The sequence below is a fragment of the Helicoverpa zea genome, chromosome 20, assembly GCF_022581195.2.
Source record: "Helicoverpa zea isolate HzStark_Cry1AcR chromosome 20, ilHelZeax1.1, whole genome shotgun sequence".
Classification (NCBI taxonomy): Eukaryota; Metazoa; Arthropoda; class Insecta; order Lepidoptera; family Noctuidae; genus Helicoverpa; species Helicoverpa zea.
Genome location: NC_061471.1, coordinates 10,040,714 through 10,067,503, shown reverse-complemented (window position 1 = coordinate 10,067,503; position 26,790 = coordinate 10,040,714). Strand labels below are relative to the sequence as shown.

The window sequence follows — 26,790 nt, the reverse complement described above, 5'->3', positions numbered from 1 at the left end:
TTGCTCGAACTTGGCGGACACTGCCGTGTGTCTAGATAATTTACATCAACTCTTTGTATAGTACACAAGCGTTTCAAACGCAGAGGTCGCAGAGGGATCTAAATGCAGGACAGACGTTTCGTTCTGGTACGAGTTTCGGTTGTATCGCCACCAACCTTTTAGTGATTTTCCTAAAACCCATAAACAGATTTTGAATCCGGGAATCGAACCCGAGACTATGTCTGTTACAGTTTATCTAATCTTCTGCAGCACACTTATAGAACTGAGTGCAGTTTCTCTTTATTTCTGTGATTACTCGCATGCATTGGCGCAAGCTCAGATTCTCTACATTAAAGTTTTTTATCATAGGAAATGATGGATACCTTAATTTTCAATGGTCAGTAATACAGTTTTTGGACAGTAGGTAACCAAATATTAATAATCAAACTACATTTTGAACTTATCTCTAAATATTTATTATTGTATACTTTTGTACTATATTTACAGATATAACTTTATTATTACAGTAATATAAAATCAGTCTTGACGATCGCTTGGCGGCACACTTTCGAACAGGACTTGAGTGAGGAATGTGAATTTTCCTGTAAAAAAAAGTACAATATTACTGATCCAATAGTTTATACTAGATAGTCGATTTTCTGACGTAATAGTGACGTGCTAACTAAATAAGATTTTTGAAATAACAAAATTACATTAATTTGGTTTCAGTTTTCTAAATCATACTCACTTAAAATAGCAGTCGGAGTTTTCTTATAATATACAAATACAGTGTACACCGTCGCGCCCATCAGTATGAAGCCCACAGCCATCAAATATTTAAGGGATGGGTCGTGTACGATTGGCAGTATCGATAAAAATATCGCTACTAACAACACAAAGCACGGGACTATTGTTGGGACCCGGTATGGGCGATGTTTCTTTGGTTGTGTTTTTCTTAGAACTAGTAAAGCGACCATGGCTAGACCGTAGAAGAACCATAGGAACCAACTGGCGAACTCTATTAAGGTTTTGATGTTGCCAACTAGTATGAATACTGATGTTAGTATTGCCTGAAACAAAAAATAAATAAATAAGAGATTTGTAATTAACCGTCAAATCCGTAGCGGACCCCGATTGGGGTCTGAACATCAATGTCACCGTAAGCTCGGTTTAGACCCCAATCGGGGTCTGCGAATGAGTCATACACTTTCCTAATTATTTACGCTCATATTTATTTTCTTTCCAATCAAACCGTATTTGTGAGTACTAAATAAAATAACTAAATAAATTTAAACTATTTTGATGCATTCAAACCTTTCATATTTAGCATCCCTTTAGTAATATACCTTTTGAAAATCCAATCGTAATTACCGGGAATTCTGATCGAACTCGCCATGTTTGTTTACATTTGTTGATTTTTTTAAATTTGAAGACGCATAGACAAGATGGCGACGGTGATAGAAGTTTTGCATCGAATGATCCGATTCGTTAAAATAAAGAATCGATTTAATAATTTTATATTATTTGATATTATAATATTACTAAATTGCACTTTTGTATACTATAATCTGAAAATAAATTAGGAAAAGTAAAATGACTTTATTTATTTTGAAAAAATGCTAGAAAATCAGTGGTAGAAAATACGTTGTAGCCGGAATATTTTTTTTTTCGGTTTTTAGGATTTCTGAAGACCGCAAATTTTGAAGACTTATTTATTTTTTCGGGTGTTTTATGTACAGAATTCCTGTAGTCCTGCCAAACTTAATGGCGGTTCGTTACTTCCGACTTTTTAACTGAGCGGCAAAGCTATTTGACGAGAGCTGTAGTTAGGTGTAGTTATCGCAAAATTTTATGACGATTTTATTGTTTGAAAGGGCAAATAGGTAGTCGGAACTGGTACTCGCTGTTCATCGAAAGCTGGTCCAAGATGGAAGAAAGATGGCCGCCGCTGACTTATTTTTCTTTTCACAAATCTGTCAATACGGGTATCAAATAAATTGCATTGACTAGTAGAACAAGAAAGATTATTTTTGACCGACAAGCTATAAAGAAGCGCGGGGTCGCTACTCCCCGTCATCCGCCTCAGATCCTCAGAAGTCCTGCGGGATCATTAGGATCAAAAATATTAAGTCGATGCCTAGAGGAATGAAGCAATTTTTTTTCGCCACCAAAGGACAATGAGCGTTTTGATCTACCTCTCCTCTAGCATTAAGTAATACATCAATAGAAAGCTTATGTTATATAAAGTATTTTCTTGTACGGCGGCGATTGTCATTTGTTAGTATTTAGGGAGTTGGACCATGTTTAGTGAAATAATAACTATGTCTAAAATCTACTGTAGCTTCTTAGGTACTGACAATTTGTTAGAGGTATTTAAGTACGAAATGTTCGATTTAAAAAGGCCTTTCCAGTGATATTTAATTAATTACTAGAGAAGGAATCTAACGATAAAAAACCTTAAACATGTTCTAACATCTAAAGTACTAAGAATTGGTAAGTAGTATGTAAGTACAAAATGTAACGCTTAAAAAGACCTTTCAAATGATGTATGACTCATTACTAGAGGGGGAGTAGACCAACATTCAAACATCTCGCCCAATGTCCTTTACGCCGCGCAATGGTGGCCGAATCATTGTTGTGACTCACGCACACAAAAACCACGGTCTGCTCCGATAAAACTTTCCTGAAAGACCGTTGATGCTATCCCCGCACCCCGCGCGCCATTCCGGCGCGCCATCTGAATTTTATTCGAAATTTAAAATTCAAAGGACTTATGGGACACCCAGTATAAAAATTTTACCTATGCTAAAAACTTTCATAAAACTTTAATATTTTTTCTTCACAACAAAAACAAATTGAACCTATAATTTAAAATTATATAAGAAATAAAATTGAAATAAGTTTCTATTAAAAAATATATATAAAATTGGTATTCGATTATTTATAATAAACATCCGATTTAGGTATCGAATGCACACCGCTGATTAAAAAAAAAAATGTACTCTGTTCCAAACTCTACTTGACTTTGATCTTGTAAATTGTTCATTTTTATTGTGTATTTTATGTGCTGATTTTTTAGTTATGAATCATAAATAAGTGCACGAAATGTATTGCAACGGATTGAAAATGTTATAAATATGACGTTTGTGTTGTGTTTGAGAAAGTGATGCGATTATTTATTGGTAAGTTTTCACCAAATTTGAAATGCCTAACTTTTCGATAGACTTAGAAACACCGTAATTATTATCTATTTCTGAATTAACTGACCCCATTTGACCTTCGCACGTTGTTGTCAAATAAGTGAGCTCTAAAGTTATAGTTAAAATACTTCTGATCAGGCATTACGGACTTAGAATTTATCCCTCTTATTATAAAAACTGCCGCAAGTAGTGGTTTAAACCCGACTGAAGACGTCTTGGTTTGTTACGGTACTTACGATAGTCTTCACATCCTTATTACAAAACGTAGACTAAGAGAAGACTGTTTAGTACTTCGATTTGTCTATGGTTCAAATAATATCCACAGATTATAAGCAACAAATATTTAAATCATTCGTTCAATCGTTCCGAATTCTATGCGCAGTTCCTTTTTACATTATTTTGTTAAGTCTATTTTGATGAAAAATAAATAACTATGATAATAAAAAAAATATCTCTGCAGTTGAAAATATTACTTTTTATTATTTAAAGGTAATTTTATATTTCTAGTATCTTTTAACGATATACATATGATCCAATTATTCTCTTTTAAACAACTATCGAGTTTGCGCGTATAACGGAACGTCAGCGCGCGTTTCCGAGTTATGTTTTGTTTTTAGGTTAGAAATAATTTGGATTATTTTCATCCCGATTTAAATGATTAAATAAGACGTTGTGCATCTAATTAGAACCTCTTCAAAATTAAGTGCACAATAACTTACACACAGAATATCGTGTGCATTAAATTACCAAAAGAAAATGAAACATTTGAAACAACATAAAAGTAGAAAATTATATTTTATTCCGATGTCTATTTATACAGTCAAATGCACTAATACATGTTGGACACTGTTCTTCATCACACAATCTTGTTCCCTTTCTCATCTAGGCATTTTTCTACATTTTAGCAAGCATCCAGTCTTTTACAAACATTGCATATTATCTACTGGCAGAGATACGGCGTGCAAAACGCCAAAATAGTCTTGAATCTGTAAATAAACAATAGACTGTATGATAATCTGATATATTTTCGGAGTTTCATCAAAATCTATGTGGTAGTTTATGCGTGGAACATAAACAAACATCCTTAATAAAAACTTTGACTCTTATACAATTAATTAGGATGTTTTGGCAACCTACTTGCACTGTAAAGGCTACTTACTTTATGGCGAGCCCAGTTGAGCATCATAGGATCATCCTGGATTATCATCATGCATTCAATTGACTATTATTTCGAAAAACGTAAATCGATATTTATATCGAAAATTGTCGTCAGGTAATTTGAAGAGATTTTGACGATGACGCATTCTGTTGGGTCCCCGGACACTCTCAATAGTATTCTAACACATCCAAGTATTCCAAATCACACATATTTATATCCACTTTCGTTTTTTTCATCACAAAACAAATAACCTCAAAAGTAAATAATGTCGGAATTTGACGTTTGTCGACTAAGTACTGCAGTTAAACTAGGGGGCTCGATGGTTTATCTTTTGTACTACAGATAGTAATAGGACTTGCGATAAACTGCGTTTTGTAATAACATTTTTTCAAGGTCGTACTTAAAGGTGGATTAAAGGTAGTACAAAAGCCGATACTTATTTGATACCGCGTTTTATAATAAGAGGGTGTGTGTTGAAAGTTAGTACAAATTTTTGAGTTCCATGTCGCGATTCAAAATATCCCGCCGAATCAACGGTAAAGTCATATGTCAAAACCTTGTCGAGCAGAGGGGTTAAAATAAATGATAAGTTGATTAATTTTAGAGGTTTTTTAACAATATTATTTTGTTATTACGACTTACTTGGAAGGCCACAGCTGGGGCGGGCGTTAACCGCTTAACATTAACGTATGAGAATACTTCTAACATATGACCACCACGAGCGGCTGTGTAGCATACTCTGAAACAAGACACATAGGTATTAAAAATGGAACATAAGACATTAGGGGCAGGCTTAATAGAAGATCTTTACTAAAAAGCTGATTGACAGTCTCAAGATCTGACTTACAGGAGGTTCACATTTTTTAGTTCCTGCTTTAATTTAGCCTTGGGAAGACTTCAATTTTGATGTAATTCCAACATAAGTATCTTTATTTTAAACCTTAGACACACAAGACCTACAATACCTCAAACTCACCTAGTAACACCAAACTGCACACTCATAGCGCATCCAAAGGTAGCTATAGCGACTCCCAGCGGTATGAGAAAGCTGGCCGGGCCTAGCACCCTGGCTCCGAAGGCCACAGCTACCGCCGGCACTGATGTCATGTCCGCATAGCTTAGCACCGTCATATACGCTACGTTCATGAAGACGTACAGAGCCGTTATTAGGGGAACTGCTATTGATATACTTAAGGGGACGTTGCTGTGGACAAAAAGTTAAAATTAATAGGTTTATACCTGTTGTACTTCATGAAAAATCTCTTATCTGGAAAAGGTTGCCTGGATGAGATCGCTATTAGCGATAAGACCGCCCACTATGTCATCTAGGTACTTAAATTTGTACTAAGATCAAAAAGAAAAAAAATGGTGAACCTAATAAAGCATATCTATCTTTTGATTTTTGAAAATAATAATATTCTGCCTTGTCCCCCAAAAAATGCTTTGCCCCATTAAATGTAATACATATTGGTTTCTTGTCTGAATGGATACAACTTGAAGTACCATGAAATGGACTGACATTGTGGTGCCTACCCTTAATGACCACTAACTTAAAATGCATTTAGAGTCAGACGAGCATCACGCTATGATAGACAGATACCTTTCTACCGATGTGACAACTTTGCAAAAGTAGTGTAGACACCTCCAAAATATATATTAATACTCACACTCCAGGGTTAATAATCTCCTCAGTGACGACAGTAACACTGTTCCATCCATCATAGGCCCACAAACCGGAGTACAATGCGAGGGCTATGCCACCAGGGCTTGTGGTGCTGCCTTCAAAACCTTTGTTTAAGTGTTCTGTGTTACCTGCAATTATTAAAAAAATGTATGTCAGATTAAGTACTGAAGGATTCGATTATTTAAAAGGTTTTGACCAAAAGTACCAAAAGATTGTTGTGCATTTTGTATCAAAGGGCTATTTTATGTGTATCACATTCTATACTATTATAATCAAGAGGAAACATTTTCCCTCTTATTATAAAAACTGCCGCAAGTAGTGGTTTAAACCCGACTGAAGACGTCTTGGTTTGTTACGGTACTTACGATAGTCTTCACATCCTTATTACAAAACGTAGACTAAGAGAAGACTGTTTAGTACTTCGATTTGTCTATGGTTCAAATAATATCCACAGATTATAAGCAACAAATATTTAAATCATTCGTTCAATCGTTCCGAATTCTATGCGCAGTTCCTTTTTACATTATTTTGTTAAGTCTATTTTGATGAAAAATAAATAACTATGATAATAAAAAAAATATCTCTGCAGTTGAAAATATTACTTTTTATTATTTAAAGGTAATTTTATATTTCTAGTATCTTTTAACGATATACATATGATCCAATTATTCTCTTTTAAACAACTATCGAGTTTGCGCGTATAACGGAACGTCAGCGCGCGTTTCCGAGTTATGTTTTGTTTTTAGGTTAGAAATAATTTGGATTATTTTCATCCCGATTTAAATGATTAAATAAGACGTTGTGCATCTAATTAGAACCTCTTCAAAATTAAGTGCACAATACCTTACACACAGAATATCGTGGGCATTAAATTACCAAAAGAAAATGAAACATTTGAAACAACATAAAAGTAGAAAATTATATTTTATTCCGATGTCTATTTATACAGTCAAATGCACTGATACATGTTGGACACTGTTCTTCATCACACAATCTTGTTCCCTTTCTCGTCTAGGCATTTTTCTACATTTTAGCAAGCTTCCAGTCTTTTACAAACATTGCATATTACTGGCAGAGATACGGCGTGCAAAACGCCAAAATAGTCTTGAATCTGTAAATAAACAATAGACTGTATGATAATCTGATATATTTTCGGAGTTTCATCAAAATCTATGTGGTAGTTTATGCGTAGAACATAAACAAACATCCATAATAAAAACTTTGACTCTTATACAATTAATTAGGATGTTTTGGCAACCTACTTGCACTGTAAAGGCTACTTACTTTATGGCGAGCCCAGTTGAGCATCATAGGATCATCCTGGATTATCATCATGCATTCAATTGACTATTATTTCGAAAAACGTAAATCGATATTTATATCGAAAATTGTCGTCAGGTAATTTGAAGAGATTTTGACGATGACGCATTCTGTTGGGTCCCCGGACACTCTCAATGGTATTCTAACACATCCAAGTATTCCAAATCACACATATTTATATCCACTTTCGTTTTTTTCATCACAAAACAAATAACCTCAAAAGTAAATAATGTCGGAATTTGACGTTTGTCGACTAAGTACTGCAGTTAAACTAGGGGGCTCGATGGTTTATCTTTTGTACTACAGATAGTAATAGGACTTGCGATAAACTGCGTTTTGTAATAACGTTTTTTCAAGGTCGTACTTAAAGGTGGATTAAAGGTAGTACAAAAGCCGATACTTATTTGATACCGCGTTTTATAATAAGAGGGTATTTGTTTGTTTGTTCTCTAAATACTCCGAAACTATTGAACTGATTCGAAAAATTATTTCACTGTTGGAAAGCGACACTCTTCCCGAGTAACATAGGCTATATTCTGCCCCGGTACGGCCAGTAGTTCCCACAGGACGCGAGTGAATAAATAGGCACGGCTAGTGATAAATATGTACTTGGAAAGTTACCTTTATAGATTTCATAAATGCCACCTCCAATAACGATGAGACATGCAAACACTTTGCAAACTCCGAATATGTTTTGTACTTTTACAAATAACTTCACACTTGTTATGTTGATGTAGGTCATTACAACTGCAAGAAAACAGAGCTCTAGTTAGTTACAGTTATAAAAGTAAAATGATACAAAATGGGTAATTAGAAACAATTACTGAGGTTGTATGGGTACAATAGGCTACAATATTTAATTACTTGAAAAAAAAAAATACATTATGAGCCTGTTCTATTTTCGGGAAGTTGGTTAAAAATATTTTTTTACACCCTTGGGTGTTAGGAAATGTCATTTTTATGAAAATGAAACAACATTAGTAAAAAAAAAACAATGTTTATTTACTTAAACTTAGTACTCAAATAGTTTTGCATTGATATTGGGCAGTCATAAATTGGTCCCTTGCTATTTCATTGGTTCTGAATTCACATAATTTTGTCCAAACTTATACATAAATGGTAGATAACATGCTTTTATTCCTAATGCTAATATTATAACAAAAATATACAATGAATTACAATCATTTTCATTATTTGTGTGTAGCTATGTTGATAGTCAGATAAGCTATGTTGGTCAAACAAAATTCAATTAAAAAATATACTTTAGTAAAAGAGAGTTAAAGCAGGGATCTATCTATCATAAGGTTGAGGCGTGGTTGGCCCTTGCATGGGTGACCATTTGTCATGATGAGTTCTTCCGTTTTTTCAGATGGCATGATAAATTGGTGGATTCCATATGTCTATGCTAAGCTAATGATAATTATCATCAAGCTAATTTGACTTCCATATGGTTATAAGGGTTTACGGCTACAAGATTCATGTCTTTCAGTAGTTCTATTATTTGGAATGTCTCTGATGTGATAGGTATGTATCCGTTTGAAGTTTCATTTAGATTTTCTGCCATAAGTTGCTGAAAAGAAAAAGTTTTTAAATATTAGTTTTTGGTCTTATATCATTTAGCCAGCAAATGTGAATAGTGTTAATCTAAATGCCTTCTATATTACAGGAGCTTATTAATTAAGAACTGTGTTATACTATGCAATAAAATTATCAAGTTTTTTTTCATTCAAAATGCTTAATAAAGTGTAAAATTAGTTTGCAAGTGCATGCATTTATTAAAGTTATGTTACAATGGTATTGAGATGTTTTAAATATTAGTTTATATGCTTTTGGTAACAGTACAAATTGTATCTTTATAAGTCCTCACCACAAAAAATAATAAAATTATTAAACTTACCCCCATAATCTCAAAGACCAAATGATCACAGTTAGGAAATAATGACTGTATCAATCCATGTAGTTCAGCCTTCATGCTCTTAAACTTTTCCTTTGCTCTAAAAAGGTGTTCTGGCTTAACTTCTAGCTTGTTTGTCTTTGGTCGAGACTTTGCTTCTTGTGTTATTGTGATCACAGTTTTTAATCTGAAATATTAATAATATTGACCTGGTTAGCAGGTAAAAGTGACCTTAAATACAAACACATATGTATAATTTTAATACAGGCATTTTTTACTTGGTATAAACTGTGTTCAATCAATGTGGATGATGATCTCACTTTGAAAAGGTTTATTGCAAGAAGTTATTAATCTTTTTATATTAGCAGCTTACCTATTTATCTCCGCATCAGTATCATGTATGCTACCTTTTATAAATGCGGTATACTCTTCTACTTGTGCAGTTTTGTCGGTAATTTCTTTAAGAAACTGGCTGGTAAGGAGGTTTTCATCAAGTGTTATCGGGGTATTCGAATTTTGAATTTCCATGCCCAGTCCTTCCAGGTAACAAAGCTTTTTCTCGTTTATTTCGTCTAAACTTTCACACGGCGCTTCCAAAGGCGAATTGTCGATAACTTTCCACTGGTGCAGGCATCGCGCTTGTAATTCTTTTATTTCGCGTCTAACGTCGTCTTTTGTTTCTTTATTCCGATCGGAAGCCATCCTAAAAGTTAACTGCATGTTAGAAGTTCATAACAAAACAAGTTTGATATGTAACGCCAAATGTTTAAGATATATAGAGTTTTACTTACTTTGAACAAGTAGTAATGATTATCAGGCTTTAACTTTATCACTTTTTGATTGTTTTTCACTCACAATAGAGAAAGTCTCGATGAAAACAATTCCACAAACATAAAACACCGCGCTCAGTGCCGTTTGCAACAGAATTTTGAAATTGAAATTGACGTAACTGACAGTGACTCTGACAGTTACGCTTGAATGACAGTTGGTATAGTGTAGCGTAGTGTTGTACGCCAACCAATGTTGACTAATCGATTAGTATGAATCGCTATAATAATTCCCAATCGATTAAAATGGAATAGTTAACAAAAAAATACTTCAAGTAATAATACTTACATAATGCTGATATAGACGCAAGCTTTATTGCTATTTCTTTATTATCTTGTTGTATATGTGGTGTAAAAGGCTGAATTGCGTATTCAGCAAAAGTCATAACTATTATGGCGACTTCTGCAGGTCTTAATATAACAACGTATATCCAAGCACATATAAATGAAGGCAACGGCCCCCAAAATTTGTGTGTGTTTCCAAATGCTTCTTGAAAATATGAGTATTCTGCCCCGGATTTGCCGACTACGGTTCCTAGTTCAGCGAATGATAGTGCTCCTAGAATTAACATACAATAATACATTAAAAATTGTATTAACGTGGGAATTATAAGCAAATTATTAAGTGATCATAGGTATCTTACCTACACCCACCTAATAAGGATATTATTCCAGAAACCGTCCATATAATCAGGCAAAGTGCTACGGATCCAGAGTGTTCGAGGGCGGAGGACGGTGATACGAAGATACCAGATCCGATCATAACACCAAGTATCAAGTTCACGGCTGAGAAGAGCCCTAACTCTCGTTTCAGTTTAACGGCGCTTCCGCACGCCTTCGCCATGCCGTTGCCGGTCTCACACTTTTCAATCAGTTCCGATTCTTTGTCAGGCATTATTGTTTACCTGTAACAATGAAAACAAGACGCATTTATGTATTGTCATACGATAGCTTGTTATGATGTGAAGTTTGTATTACATTATCATTCATAAATGCAATAGTAAATAGATTTGCTTGAGCAGTTTTAGTATTGGATTGTAAACTGAATACATAAGTAAGTACCTATTTACATAGATATAAGAGAGAGAACATGGATATTAGATTCTTATTTCTTACAATCCAACATTTATCCTATGTTTTTGAAGTGCTAATTGCATTTCAGCTAGGTACGGGTCAGACAACGGATGTTTAGCAGTTCAAGAAATTATACAATTTGGTTAGACTCTGCACGTCACGACTAATTGGGTCGCATAACCGAGTTTCGTGTATTGTCACCTTTATTATTTAGATTTTTCTCTAAAATTATCATTTTTAAAGCGGAGGTAACAGTTACAATGACTTTTACTGTAACCGTTAGACTCTAACTCTAACGAGTAATTCCTTTGCGGGAATTAGGAAAAGAGTAGTTAATTTGGTAATAGGTATGTCAAGGACGCAAGATCGTTTCGCACTTCATCGAGTTTTGTGAATTAGGTCTAAGAACAGCTATTTCTTGAATTCCAGTGCATTCAATTTCAGGCCATTTTCGTTTATCTACGAAGATTGGTCTAAGCCTTGCATAATAAAATCATTACAATTTTCTTAAGACTATTGTGCCCGCAAAAGGAGTTGGTTGTTAGGTAATACAAAAACACTTAAGTGTTCCATTTATCAAAGGTAAAGCCTGTTTTCTGAATAATAAATAACTTTATTTATTGAACACAAATTATCTATTGTATTCCGTCAATTCAGCATGGTACATTGCAGCTGCTGATACTTTTGGAAATCTTTTACATTTTAATCGAGTAATGAGTATCGAATGGGAACGTCCCATCGAGTGAAGTCATAAGGATGTAATCGAGTTAACGGTGAATGAACTTGGTCCTCACGTGTTCGTAAAGGATTCCAACGTAAGAGGTCGCATGGGAATATTTTTGACCTCATCGTCGTATCAAGGAAGGTGAACCCACTTATAACCAATCAAGATAATATGGCTGTCGTTGGCTTTTATGTATGAGTCTTATGGTAGATTATATTCCGCTTCGCATTCTATCATATGTTACTCACTCATTGAAGTTAGTTATCTGAGTCGTTACTTATAGTAGTCTTCATGTGTGAGAATATTTGGCCGAACGGATAACAAGGAAGATGACTAAGAATTTCTTTATCATTCCACTATGACAAGACAAAGATGAGTAGGAGCTACAAAATGTGGTAGACGATCTCTGTCCGATAGCAATATCTACCCATTCTATGTACCTACCTACACATCTCATACGTTTTACGATATAGGCATTACTGATAAAAAACCTCATTTTCTGTCAATTTATGATGATAATACAGTATGGTGAAGTGTTGATTACAGTGATCGGACTATATCTCCTTTTATCGATTAGGTCTTGCTAACGGATTGTCTCGTAATAGCTGTACTATAACAAAAACTTACGATGGTCGTAACTGCACTTAATTCGTTTATGATTAGTACATGATACCGAAAATTGCACTACCTATGCAGACTCTATTATATACATAGTTTTTTTACTTAGTTAGTTAAGTAAGCTTTGTTTAAATTGCTTTCAATGGTGGTGAAAAATCAATATTGGTTCCCAGATTTACGCGAGATAGGGTAAAGTCGAAAGGGCCTTTTTATTGTTTTATTGACATTCACTAGATCTCATTCCTTTGTCGTAGTCTAGTCTAGTTCAACTAAAAAGTAACTATTTATTCGGATTTATGTTAAGTAACTCAGGGGCCCGATTCTCCTAATTTTACTTAAGCGACATACGATGCACGTTCGACTCGATTCGACTGAGATCCAATCCCGACTCGATTACGATTGAAGCGTATGTGGCATTCCGCTATTTTTTCTTTGAAATAAACGTTTTTATCCTTTTCTGTCATTCAATAATGAATAATTTTGTCTGCAAATGATTTACAATTGCAAAATGATTGTACAGCAAACTACTGTATAGGCCAAAATCACCAAAATAGCAGACCAATCGCACACCAATCAAATGTCAATCGAATACGATTGGTCTTTTATTAGTAGCAGAATGCCCGATATGGTTAAAACTGCTATTGCGATCATATTGCTAGTCGATTTTGACATTATTAACTTAGAAGAATCGGGCCCCAGAAGAGATAATGTCCAAAGTGTTTTTGCGATAGAATTTCAGCAACCTTGCTCGTTTACCCCTCATATGAAATTCAGACGCCTCCATAGACAATAGGTTAACCTTGGCAGACCCAGTATTACGCAATAGGTCATGGAAGTCTTTAGGGAAGGGAGAAGTTCCATACAAAATCGATATTCATTCATTAAGTCTGGAACTGCGATAGTTGTTTAAAAAGGTAGGTACAATAAAGAATAATCTATCTATCTATCTATACCTTCTAGTTGGGTATAGGCAAGAAATATAGCTAGGTACCTACTTATTAATGTTATAGTTGTGTAGGTTATCAATTATTTGCATTTGTAACTAATCCGTGACAGTTCTGTGACTTTTGAACTTTCTACTATATTCTACTCATTTTCCTCGTATTGTTTATTAAATCTTTATCTTTGATCTGTTGGATCATTATAGTTAATTACCTACGGGTTGGTACCTTCACACATAAGTAGTTTCCTAATAAAAACTAATGCAAAATTGCTGGTTTACCCCTGTAGCAGAGGATGAAGTGCTTACTAAAAAAACAAATGAATCATAAAGATTATTTAGATGTTTTGTTCTGTATAACGGCTATGCGCTCTTATCGGCCTACATAATACTACCTATGCCATTAGTTAGGTATAGCTGGATAAAATGCGTGGGAATCGCGTTAATGTGAAAACGATAAAAAAATTGTGCTTTCAGTTGTTCAATTAATGTGCCGAAGAAATTTTGTTCGTTTAATTGTAATTCATACAGGTCACGGGTGAAACGGCGAGAAAACGGTTCGTCTACTATAATTCCTCTATATAACAGAGACTCGAAAAACTATAAATAGGTATACACGAATGTTATTGGACTTCAATGTGAGTGAATGCACAGTCAATTATTTCTATTTCTACGTTTGACCGATAACGTGCATTGCGTATGCGTACAACAGCTGTGTGTGACTCAATATTTGTCCTGCAAAATTCCGCACTTTATAACGAGCGTGAACAATAGGCAAAGGTATTAGGTATCATTACATTTTATTGAGCACAATTTAAGTCATGCTACTCATAATAAGAAATGTTTACAATTGTTTACATGGATTGTCGACTACAGCAAGAGTTTGAGTTTTTGACCTGACCTTTTTGGTCAATTTTTTTTTCGCCGGCTAGTTATTATACCTAAACGACGCCGTTTTTTGAAAAGGTTGATTATAAAAACCAATAGGTCAGTGGGTCGTCTTAGCGGCGTACCTAATCCCGAAATATTTTTCCTTTATTTTAAAGACCATTTCTGGTATGTTAATTTCCCTTTTCAATGTTAATTATGCCCTGTTTTCACTGGTGACTCACAGGACGTCACCCCATAATATTGTAGTGATAATTGAGGACAAACAAAGTTCTAGGTCAAGTACACAGACTCGCAGGCGACTGATTTGATGGGGTGGGTGTCTGATTTAATCAATACTTAGGTCTCCAGTCTGACTGTACAACTCTTCACAATTTATCATGGTTTAGAATTTAAGAATACAAAAAATAGTTATGCCTAGTGCGTAAAGTGTTTGAAGGGATGATTTCAAACCACTTAAAATTACAAAAGATTTTGAGTGGCTTCTATCAAAAGGTTGACCATACTTTGGAAATATAACAGGACTTTTTCCAAACAAGACATTTCTATGTGTATCGCGAAAAAAAATACAGATCACATACAAAACTTTAGCAGCCATAATGCTGGTTATAAACATCGTTCAAATTCTAAAGGAAAAAAAATGAAAACGAAATACTGGTCGTCATTGCTGTCAACATACACACTACCCGCATACGTTGGATGGCAATGCTGATATTTTGGGCACTCGAGATTCGTGAACAATGGTGAACTCTCTAAATATAAATAGCATAGGAAGACAGGATTTTATATCCCTTTTATTGGAAAGCTTGACACACTTATCACTGGACTGTTGAGTAATTTAGGTTAAGTTTGTGAGAGTGGCCATATGCAGTAGATATCTTATCTTCCGATATTATTTGGGTAAATCGATCCACAACATTATTACACACACACACACACACACACATAATGAAAAAGAGGTTCTGTATCAGAGGTTATTCTCAAACTAAATGCGGAATATATGTAGGTACCTACGAACATATAACGGTTATGAAATGCGTAGTTTTCTGCGAATATTATGAAGACCTACGTATTATGTTTTCAAGCAAACTTACAGCACAATCAAGGTGATAAAGTGCGAGTATTCTAAATAACAAGTCACGTTTTCACGGTTTTCATGATCAATTAAGGAATTTGTAGAACATATTTAAAAATACCTACCAGGGTTTTTGAAAAGGACTTATTTTTGATAGTTAAATGGCGTGATAAAACACTCAAAATACAGAACCTATCATATATATATACTCCAAAAAAGTTTTATATCTCTAGTAGGCGTAATCTGTAGGTATATCTGAGAAAATTAGCCAGATAAAGATTTAAATCCGTCCTTGACTGACACGATAAAAATATAAAATAAAGATTAGTTACTTATTCATAAAAATGCCTTGTTGCCTACGATATGACATTGTTAGGTGGTTTTTACACATGGGGTCTGCTGATGGATAATTACAATATTCTGATAGGTTCAACATCTACATCATAATACTGCTCAAATGAACCCAATAATGTACTTGAAACAAAATCGTTTTCTTCATATTTAGCTGGACTTAGGGGTCAATTTATTGGTTATGGTAGGTGAAGTCGTGATTAAATAACTTGATTGGGGTCAAGTATTGATTTCTGACACTTACGCGAATATTAGACATTTAAATAAAACTACTTTTACGGATTTTATCGCGTTATATTAATATTATTTAATCCCGACGTTTCGGATCCTTTACAGCATCCATGGTCACGGGCAGACTAAGGTGTTGGTCGTCTTGATATATTAGTTACAAACAGCTACCCTACATTTTGTTGATTATTATTGACAATCCGATTCACGCAAAACGAGCTCACTGTATCCATAGGTCGAGCAGTTGTAGGCTTGGATTTTGATTTAATAGTTTCTATGATGGGATTCCAAGCAGGTGGTATGTACCAGCCATCTTCTCTATTGAAATTTGGATGTTTTTTAATTTCAATAGCCTCGCGAATCATCCTAGGTAGGAATCGGTTTTCTCTTGCAAGGACTTGTGGTTTATCAAATCTGATGTAATGCTGGGCCTTGTCTAGTGTGTGTTCACAAACTGCTGACTGTCTGGAACGGCGGTGTTTGACATCGGCGATGTGTTCTTTTACGCGGGTCCCTATGCTTCTTTTAGTTTGGCCTATGTAAGAGAGACCACAATCACATTCAAGCTTGTATACACCCGCATCTTGTAGAGGTATGTGACACTTGACAGGTGGTAAGAATTGACTGATCTTCTTCAGCGGCTTGAAGTAGGTTTTGATTGAAGCTCGCTTCAAGATGTAGCCAATCTTGTCTGTGACTCCTCTTATGTATGGAAGAACAGCAGGTAGACGCTCAACTGTGGCTGGTTTCAATAGAGAATTTCAAATTTCAATAGAGAAGATGGCTGGTACATACCACCTGCTTGGAATCCCATCATAGAAACTATTAAATCAAAATCCAAGCCTACAACTGCTCGACCTATGGATACAGTGAGCTCGTTTTGCGTGAATCGGATTGTCAATAATAATCAACAAAATGTAGGGTAGCTGTTTGTAACTAATATATCAAGACGACCAACACCTTAGTCTGCCCGTGACCATGGATGCTGTAAAGGATCCGAAACGTCGGGATTAAATAATATTAATATAACGCGATAAAATCCGTAAAAGTAGTTTTATTTAAATGGGGTCAAGTATATTTCGATACCTACTGCTGTTAGCTATCTAAATAGAATTTAATCTCGCTAAAAGGTTCGTGGAAAAGAGAATTGAATTGTGATCCAAGTTCCGACCATTAGTACCTAATCTCTGAGGTGGGTAAGTATTAATCAAAGCTCGGAGATTACTTAGATAGCAACATATTGCCTATTTCGGTGTCACTAAAGATAACAATATTGATTAACCTAACCTCGCTATAGATACAGCTATAAATATGCATTACAGTACCCAGGATGAAGGAATTTAGTCAGACCGATGACTAAGAATTTGATGACCCCTTTGTGTATGAATTACGAATGAATTGATGAAGCAGACTTTGTATTGCTATGAGAATAATCCATTGTATGGAGTAGTGGAGAGGGTATTCATTCAGACATCTGAACTGTGGGACTGGAAGGCTAAGCAATCAAAGGAGCACGGGAGTTACTAGAGACACAAACACCCGTTTCGCTAAAACAGGGTGACATTTGATCACTCAGAAACAAAAGGTGTCTTTGTACATTGCAATTTATCCCCAGACCTCATAAGAGAACACAGATACATAATCAATGTGTGTAAAATGAAAAAGGCATTGCCTATGTAATAATACTGCAGTCTTAATTACCAAGTAGGGTAAGTATGATGGCCACTGTCTCTAAGAGACAGAGTGTCTAAAGATGTACCGAGTAAAGTAGAGTAAACGAATGTAATACTTTAATACCTACTTCCCTACTTCGTTCAAGGGCGTCAGCTGCTTCTTATTGAGTAAAGTAAATATTTTAGATAGCTGTGCAAAAACTTGTGGACATTGCATCCACGTTCAGCAGTTTCATATTTATAAAGGGATTTAAAAATAGTTTGATAATTTCACTTGTCATATTGTTTCTAGGAAGCGAAAAGTGGGCGGATATTTTGTCGCTTGAAACAATACGCATAGTATAGCGTGTTATTAACGATAAAATAAAAAAAGTAAATATTTACAGCGATAATGAAATTGATAGGAAAGTGCAAATGCAGAATCTAAGACGACGTAATTACAATTGTTTAATATTTTTTTTATGCTTTATTTTGTGTATAGTTACCGGCACGGATATTGAGCTCTAGGCGGAGGAGTGGGGATCGCTTACACATAAGGCAATAAACCAATAAATCGCTTCTGCGCAGGTGAGGGTCAGGGCTCAATATCCGTGCCGATAACTATACATATTTGATTTACTAAGTAAGTTGGTAAGTATACACGAATGCTGTTCATAGGATTAAAACAAATTGCGTCATATGACCACCACAATCGGCCAGATGTTGCATTTTAAACTAAGTAAGCGGTTGTCCTTGCTGCAACCGAAGTTTATTTCCACATAGTTACTTACGTTTTATATCGATTAGTGTAACAACTATCGATAAGAATCGATATATGATCGATGAAGGTTACGTTTATTTACGTTTTTGTTGAGAATGGTGAATGATTTGCTCATTTTAATTAACGGCGAGCGTAACGGTAAATAATCTTGTGAAAAATGATTTTCCACACAGTTTTTTCATGGTCCGAATTTCAAGATAACAGTTTCACAAAAATAATTCAGGACATGTTTACATATTTTAACCCGTTTTTTTTTTTTTGCCTATGTTTCGTGTGTATGTAGGTGCAGTGACAACTCGTTTCTCACCAGCAGCGAATGGTCCTATTAACCCATTAGTCGTTTCCCGCAATTATGTTTTACAATTTGTGTGGGTTGTCAGGCGAAATTAGCTTCACCTATGTATGTGTTCAACAAGAATGGGATTGTCCTGAATAACTCATTGTCATTGTCACCCTATCATTGCATTCTCGAGTAATAAATATTTTTTGAGAGAGCTTTAGCTAATAAATTGACAAATGTTTGTGAAAAAGAAAATAATAGCGAAAATCTTCGGATACTTTGACCTTCGTCTACTAGACGAAATCAAGGTCAAGTCTTATACAGAATACTAGGTCACGTCTCCTATAAAAATATTCACCAATGAAAATAAACGGCATGTTTATACAATAATACTAAAGCTAAAACACCCGAATAATTTATAGCCAACAGATGATCAGTGTCCTTGAAAACGCGAAAGTCATTTCACAAATACGGAACATTTACTGCACTCGTGGCAAAGTGCAACGACACCGCATTTACCGATCCGTGAATAGTATAATACAGCTACGTATTTTGTTATCTTTAACTACATCCTGCATCCAGCGTCAAATAATACGCCAGTATTTATTAGCTTTATTTTTGAACAGGGATTTTCTTTGTTTTACATGCTCTTCGAGTGCGAGTGCATCCGAGATATACGCTGCATTCTAATTACGTCGCGCGGTGCATCGTTCACAAAATTCGAAACTGGTTACTTTACAAAAAGAACTTGACACTCGGCGTGCCAGCAGAAAATCAGTTTCTCCGAATTTAATGGACGTTAATTCAATGCACTTTTTTGTTGTAATTGCATGATTTACGAGTTATGACACCCACTGCGCTTCTTCGAACTCGAGACGAAGTTTGCAAGTTGATTTTTTCGATGTTAATTTATTACATTCTTGCAAGTGTGATGACCTACTGTTTTGGGAAGTGTATAAATAAAAAATGCCGTAGTTTTTTTGATGATGATTTTGAAAAAAAAACTGTTAACACTACTGCTTTCCCCTATAGATGTCTCATGTTCTCTGTATAGAACAATATTATTAGATAACTTTTATATTCAAGTCACGTTCTGAAACGCACGAGGCTCTAAGTACAAACTGTTCTGTAACTTACTCGTACTTATGTATATCACCAGTGTCGAGATTATTCGTTTTTAAATAAAATAGTTTGACGAAATCTGCACGCATAAACATGGCGTTTCGACTGTTTTGCTTATGGGGTTGACAGATGTAACCTGCCTACACTAAATTGCCCGAGTTATCTCTTTGATTTGCCATATGCCAGATAAGTGAGCGGGTCTAAGCACCTACATATTGCTATAACTACATATGAACAGATACTACATATATTAAAACAGATATACCTAACCATAAATAATTCTTAAAAAAATCACTAAAACCTGGTCACCCTTATTATTCACTCTAGTCAGCATTAACATTGTAGATTCGATATTTTTTGATTAACGAAATTAAACTTTAACAAAGATGTCGTTTAATCAAAAACAGACATAAAGTTATAAAAAAATATTTTCATAATTTATTCGGTTAATAGCTCAGTTAAAAAAAAAAACATGATAATAAACATGTTAAATAATCGTTTTAATATTTTAAGCAATGATCGAAATAACAATGACATGACGTGTTTTTGTAAGTTCTGTATTAGTGATTAAAGAATTGTTGCCAAGTGATAATTATAAAGGATATATTGTAAGCGTGTACGTAATAATTACGATAAATTATACTGATAATAATGAGACGATAATTAGTGGAGATAGTGAAGTGTATCAGCAGAGAGAATCGTAAGACGGGCTTAATACTCGTTTTCGTTTGAATTTGTTTTTTTGAATTTTGGGTATGGGAATTCTCATCAGGAAAAATCATGCATTTAAAGGTTAAATGACTGTTATGAGGGTTTATAGTTTTGGTATTTTTTAAATATTTTCATTAAATCTGTGGTACCTTTGTATTCCACAACTTCCAGAGGTTAGGTATATTGTACACCTTTATTTCAGTGAAAACTGTACTTTTATTTTATTTAAATACTAGCTGTTGCCCGCGACTTCGTCTGCGTGGGCAATATAGAATGCGGAGCTAGAGGATTACTACTTAGCAGCCGCACAGGTTGACCAATAAATGTTGTGTTGTGGATGTGTGGCCATTTATCTAAATAAAGAAGTAAAGATTGTAATGTTCAGGAAATCTTTGGGTCCAGTCAACCGTTTTGAAAACATATGCAAATGTTTTCAATCATATAACTTAATAATTTAATTAAATTTAGTTGGTAAATACGTGATAAACATGACCACTTGACTGAAGATGACATACAGATTATTGCACATAGCCAAGGATGTCTTCATTTAATTTCTAAATACATGTATCTACCGTGAATCTGCAGTGAAGGCGGAGAAAAGGATGACCAAGTTCCCAAAGTTCTCGACACCCGGCTGTCGAGGTGTCTTCCACGTTCACCATAGCGGTTATGATGAGAAGTGCGAATTTTCAGTCAGTCCGCTGCCTCCTACTCCAGCATGATTGCTGCGCAGAAGGAGGCAACGGCGGATAGCACACTTAGCGAAAACATGTTTGATGGCAATTCTGCCTTTGTAACTGATATGATTTCTCATAAAAAAAGCCACCACATTACTGGATGATAAGCTAAACTAATAAAACCTCAAGTCAATTTGCTTATGAAAAAATGTGCAATTCCATCTATGACTTTACATGGGCTCTGTCTTAAATTTGGGTAAGTACTATCAATTTTACTTGCATCACGAAAACAATTATAGCGGGATATTGATGTAGCATGGCAAACTGACAAACAATATTAAATTAAAATAACTATAAAAAAATTAAACCCTCTGTTACAATATGGTGAATTATAGAAAATAGACAACTCCATCTGTGAATATAAATGGTAATTAATATGTGTTATTTATTTACCACCTCGCTGCCTTGGCAAATTTGATGTATTTTATATACCATAGATGGAGCCACGTTAACCTTGGCTAAACAATTTCGTAAAATTTTATTTTTCTCCCGAGTTATTTATAAATACAAGATTTTCTGTTTAAAGATTAATAATAGGCCGGTCAACTAATATAAATACAACATTCAATTATGTGTTATTATTGCATACGCTTTCACAGAAACGTTAACAGTAATAATGGTTCATTGCTTATCCCCCGTAAGGGATAGCGTGATAATATATAGCCTATGTGTTGAACCGGCCCCCAAGTAATATTCATGCAAAATTTGGTTTAAATCCATGCAGTACTTTTTGAGTTTATCCGGCACAAACATACAGACAAACAGATAAACAGACATACAGACAAAAATTCTAAAAACTACATTTTTGGTTCAGAATCGATTATGGATGCTGCTTTTAAAAAAATATTCAATGTACAGTTTTGACTTTCCTATCATTTTATTATATGTATAGATACAATTTACACTATTGCTTTAATTATTTTTACAATTAAAATTACTATTTATTTCAGTTATTTGTACCTAGAATATATTGTTATTAGCCGTCTGTTACTGAAGTGTATCGTGATGAAATTGTACATTAACATTTTTCCATTGATTATGAAAACAATAGTGTTATTTTTCAGCTACGCTTATTACCTACATTATTTGAGGAAAATATGCGGAAACTGATATGACCTGACTTATGATGAAACAACACATGTAATGTTGGTATTTTTTTAGAGAAACATAGAGTAACTCGAAGTTTCCTTTGGCTTATCAGATCAGACAATAATTCGTACATGACTAGATCCGAGTATAGAACCTGGATAAATGAATACAAATAAGATTTTTCAATAATTTTATTCAGGCATTTAAAATGCCTTTTATATGCCGACCGAATAATGAAAAAAAAGAACATTTTACCAGAAAAACTGACAGACGATATGCGTAAACAACCCTTTTAATGAGTAGGTAGGTACTTACCTATCTGCGACGATGGTGTCTGTAAATAGCTCCAAGATTTGAATATTTATTGACAACAGATATTTTACTTCCTATGCACGTGCATGTGCGGAGAACAAACTCGGCTTCGAGTCGCACCTACTCATAACCTTGGCCCATATCAACGTATGGTTGTTTGTTTACCTGATCACGGAATGAAAACGGAAAAACGTTTCCCTAAAAAACTATTTTTGGCTACTCACAGTTACTAACTCAGAGCCCCTTTTACTCAGAGTTCTGCTTTCACGATTCTTTTGAGGATGAAAAATGAGAAGAACGAAAATCCAGACAGAGTGAAAAATAAGGATCGATTTAGTCAGTTCCCCAACTAACGCAAAGGATATGGATTATGAAGTAAAAGAGCTGTCATGGTTGAATGATTGGCACCAACAGGGCTTGGACTTTTAAAAAAGATAGTATTGTAGTTTGTTTCTTTAACTCAATACTAGCTTCTGTAATCATTAATGCCCATCTCCCAAATATTTGACGGAGAAGTAAGGTACTTTTTGCAGAGGCACGGCATGATAAACAGTAAACAAATGACTAGGTATTTGCTCATTATTTATAGGTAACAGTTTGTCCTGACAAGGCCAATATTCAACTGTTATATTATATTTAACTTTCTTCATGTTTTTGTTGACATTGCACTCAAGCGCGGACAGTTTTGTCATTTGATCTAATATTGTTTCCGTTTCATCATTTTCTGATAGTTGTGTTTGTTATTGAATTAGGTACCTACTGTGTTTAAGTTACGATTTTTAGGATTAACTTTTCTAGGCAAGGAGAGTTTAAGTATCGTATGAATTTTAAAAATTAAGGACTACCTTTACTTAATGTCCCACTGCTGGGCAAAAGACCCGTTTCTCGCTTGAAAAAAAAATAAAAAACTTTGACCACCTATAAGTACCTACGTCCCTATCTCAACAAAAACTTGTGTCATAAAAACTCGTAAACATAAGAATCCAGTTCTTAAATTGCATTACAATCAAATTCCATCGAATTTCATTTAAGAAAGATACGTACAATCATTACTATCCCAATAGTCATGGGCTTATTTACATAACTGAGCGTCTCGGGTCCTATAACACAAACATTGTCTATTGTTGGAATTCTATCCCGCCGCGATGGCATTCGTCACACGCAACACGACCGGTCAATGTAAGGCTTCGGAGTTCACTTGTAAGATTGTTGGATATTTATTCAATTTATTTATCAACATGTCTACATAATTGTTGCATTTGAAAGGGTTTAAAGCAGGCAATTAAAATTAATTTTAAATCGATTTATTTATTTAGATAAATTTTGACAGTTCGTGTCATTTGTATGGAGGGAAATTTATGTTCCATAAATAAAAATGAGGCGGGTTCTATGGTCTTAACTTTTTTTTTTAGGATGGTTAATTTGTGATGCAATTTTTATTTTCCTTTAATTTTGTAACATTAAATTACCAAATAAAGTAAGTTTTATCGTATTTATCGTTATCAAGTTAGCGACAGCCGTGTTAGATTGTAACGCCCGATACAGACAAACGTCTCCAATGATAAAATACTTTGTAGTAAAATAAAGGAACGTAGGTAAATATTATAACGTGTTTCAAGTGTTAGCATGTGCACCACAGATGCATCACGTTGACTGTTTTTTTTTTCTTATAAATAGCTAACCATAAAGAGGTAAAATTAGGTTTGTGCGGGAATAATCTCTGAAACTTCCTACTGGTTAATTGCGGAAATTCTTTCGCTAATAGAAAGTTGTGTTATTCCTAAAGCTACTATAAATATGTGTAAAGCACGGACAACGACGTTAAATATTTTAGGACTGTGGACAAAATTAAATGTTGGTGTAGGTATTTCTGAGACACCGAGACTAAACTAAGTTTTAGACAGTACCTAGATGCAGTAGGTACCTACCTACTACTTATGGGAACAATTTATTTATTCTAAACAGCATTAGGGAAATAATATTTACTACTACATAATGAACATAGTTTGGTACTGATTAATGATTAGAAACCTAGACAATACACAACATAAATTAATGTTTGTTTCTCTAAGATAGAGTGACATAATTATAGTTCTGCGAATTACTATTGCTAATGAATGATTTACTATACGATCATGTAGTAAACAAAAATATTTTATCTAAAGTTAAAAAATGTGGGCAATAAAAAATATTGCGTCTCAGATTTTGCTGAACTAAAATAAACATTTCATCAAGATCATAATCTCATATTAAATACAAATTACCTTACTCCAAGGTTTATTTAAATTTCACGAGATATCACGAGGTGATCACTTGTATTTACACAAACGTACAGACACGTCACTCTCTGGTCACTACCGCTATCAGACTGGCGTTCAACTGCCTCTTCCGTCGAAGTAAATACAAAGAGGTTTGATAACAAACAAAATAAAAAAAAGTTTACACAGATGTCACGAATTACGGTAAAGGTTTTATAGAGTTATAAATTCTTGTTTATGGTGGCGTTAGACGTTAATTTAATTCAATTAAGTAATGACATGATTAGCTTGAGTAAAGTGAGCGTGTAGCTTTAGCGGTAATATAATTGAATGAAAGCAATTACGGTAATGAGTAACTAGTTTTTATTTCTAATTGAAAAATATTTCAAAAACAAACAGATAGGTACTGCTGAAAATGAATAAAATTACAATGCTTCGGGTCTTTATAGACTAAAAGAGATAAACATAATTTTGCACTTAGGTACATTCAGGTTTTATTAGTTTATTTAACTGCAAACACGTTTTTGATATGAGGAAAATGAGCTCTGCAATAAATACGAAACGACATGGATATAATGTTTGTTATCATCTTTACAACTATTTACTCACATTAATATCTGGGCTTGCTATTATAGCACAACTAAACCAACTCATTTTACTTTCAAATAAATGGCTTATTAAATCTTAATTTATTTTAGGTTTGTTTGTCATTTTGATAAAACATGACCACCTTGAAATCGTTTCAGTATTACCTACATTACATACATAATATACATAGGTAGTTCAGACACAAAATCATCACACCAAATAGCACTTATAACTTTATTTACCTATAACAAAATCATTTCTCTAATAGGTTTGCCTGGGTGCAAAAAAGGCATTCAGGTCTTATTCAGAATAAACACCGCACTACCTACTTTACATTCATAAATTACTGTACCTAAACCACTCTTACAAATTCAGCGTTATCGTAACAAACATGTGAATTTTTTAAAAGTTAAACTTCCATCATACATTTTACAAATAAGTATAAATTTTCACGCATAAAACTATTTTTAATAGTGAATTTATTTATTTACGTACTCACGTTACTCTTTTAATGTCGTTATCACTTTCGATATAAAGTATATTTCCCGCCAAAAATTACACAAATCGACGTGCTTCTGCACTGGTATAATGTCACAAACTAAAGTGGACTCAGAATGAAGGCTGACGACCTCTGGCTTACTTTTATTTAAAAGTGATTAAATTAAAACGCCGCAGTACACGTATTTTACCCATATGTGTGGTAAGAGCATGCTCGCTTTGCGAATCCGTGAGTAGGAAAGAAAGTATCAAGATAGGTAGATAGATAGGTCCTCAATCAAACAAAAGATAAAAACATTTGGGTATCTAATTAAAAAAAATCTACCTATATGAAACTATTTAACATTCATGTTTAATGTTAGAATAATTATTTAGAACTCATATTTAGATTCAACGTCTCATAAAAAAAAGTGCAATATTGTGCGAAATACAATGTGCAACCTTCAGACAATCATGCACAATGTTACTTTACTCTCTGATCATGCACTTGAATGAAGGTTAAATTGTTCAATGCTTTAAGTGCAGTGAAGGGTAGAAAAAGCATTAAATATCGAGTGATCTTTAATATTTGCAATTTAATAATAATCGATTTTAATCGAATACATTTCCCAATCGAGTACAGCTATCATATGGTCAAGCACTATTACAGTGTTTCCAGCCATGATTTCACGCAAATGTTCTGTAATACCAGGATAAAAATACCTGTGACCCTGGGATAATTTCTTCGAAGAAAATAGACATCTAATGTGTTTTATTTTGTGCTTAATTTATTTTGTAATAACGATTTTGTATTTTTATGTA

At 34.2% G+C, this 26,790-nt stretch overlaps 2 protein-coding genes across 6 annotated transcripts; both read right to left on the bottom strand.

Annotated features, from left to right (window-relative positions):
• Window positions 1–431: 431 nt before the first annotated feature.
• On the bottom strand, window positions 432–26,120 carry LOC124640159 (b(0,+)-type amino acid transporter 1-like). Of its 5 annotated transcripts, none has more exons than XM_047177827.1 (9): window positions 25,991–26,120; window positions 10,718–10,968; window positions 10,353–10,622; window positions 7,964–8,089; window positions 6,006–6,150; window positions 5,315–5,542; window positions 4,981–5,077; window positions 728–1,049; window positions 432–581 (listed from the first exon to the last, which is right to left on the bottom strand). In XM_047177827.1, the coding sequence occupies exons 2-9, from the start codon at window positions 10,956–10,958 to the stop codon at window positions 517–519; spliced, it is 1,494 nt and encodes a 497-aa protein (XP_047033783.1). In that variant the 5' UTR covers window positions 10,959–10,968; window positions 25,991–26,120; the 3' UTR covers window positions 432–516. The 5 variants fall into 5 exon arrangements, with proteins under 5 accessions (XP_047033783.1, XP_047033784.1, XP_047033781.1 ...); XM_047177828.1 differs by having other exon boundaries at window positions 25,987–26,104; XM_047177825.1 differs by lacking the exon at window positions 25,991–26,120 and adding an exon at window positions 24,910–25,066.
• Window positions 8,324–10,326, bottom strand: LOC124640160. The gene is made up of 4 exons (XM_047177830.1): window positions 10,028–10,326; window positions 9,610–9,939; window positions 9,240–9,423; window positions 8,324–8,912 (listed from the first exon to the last, which is right to left on the bottom strand). The coding sequence occupies exons 2-4, from the start codon at window positions 9,936–9,938 to the stop codon at window positions 8,769–8,771; spliced, it is 657 nt and encodes a 218-aa protein (XP_047033786.1). The 5' UTR covers window position 9,939; window positions 10,028–10,326; the 3' UTR covers window positions 8,324–8,768.
• Window positions 26,121–26,790: the final 670 nt, after the last annotated feature.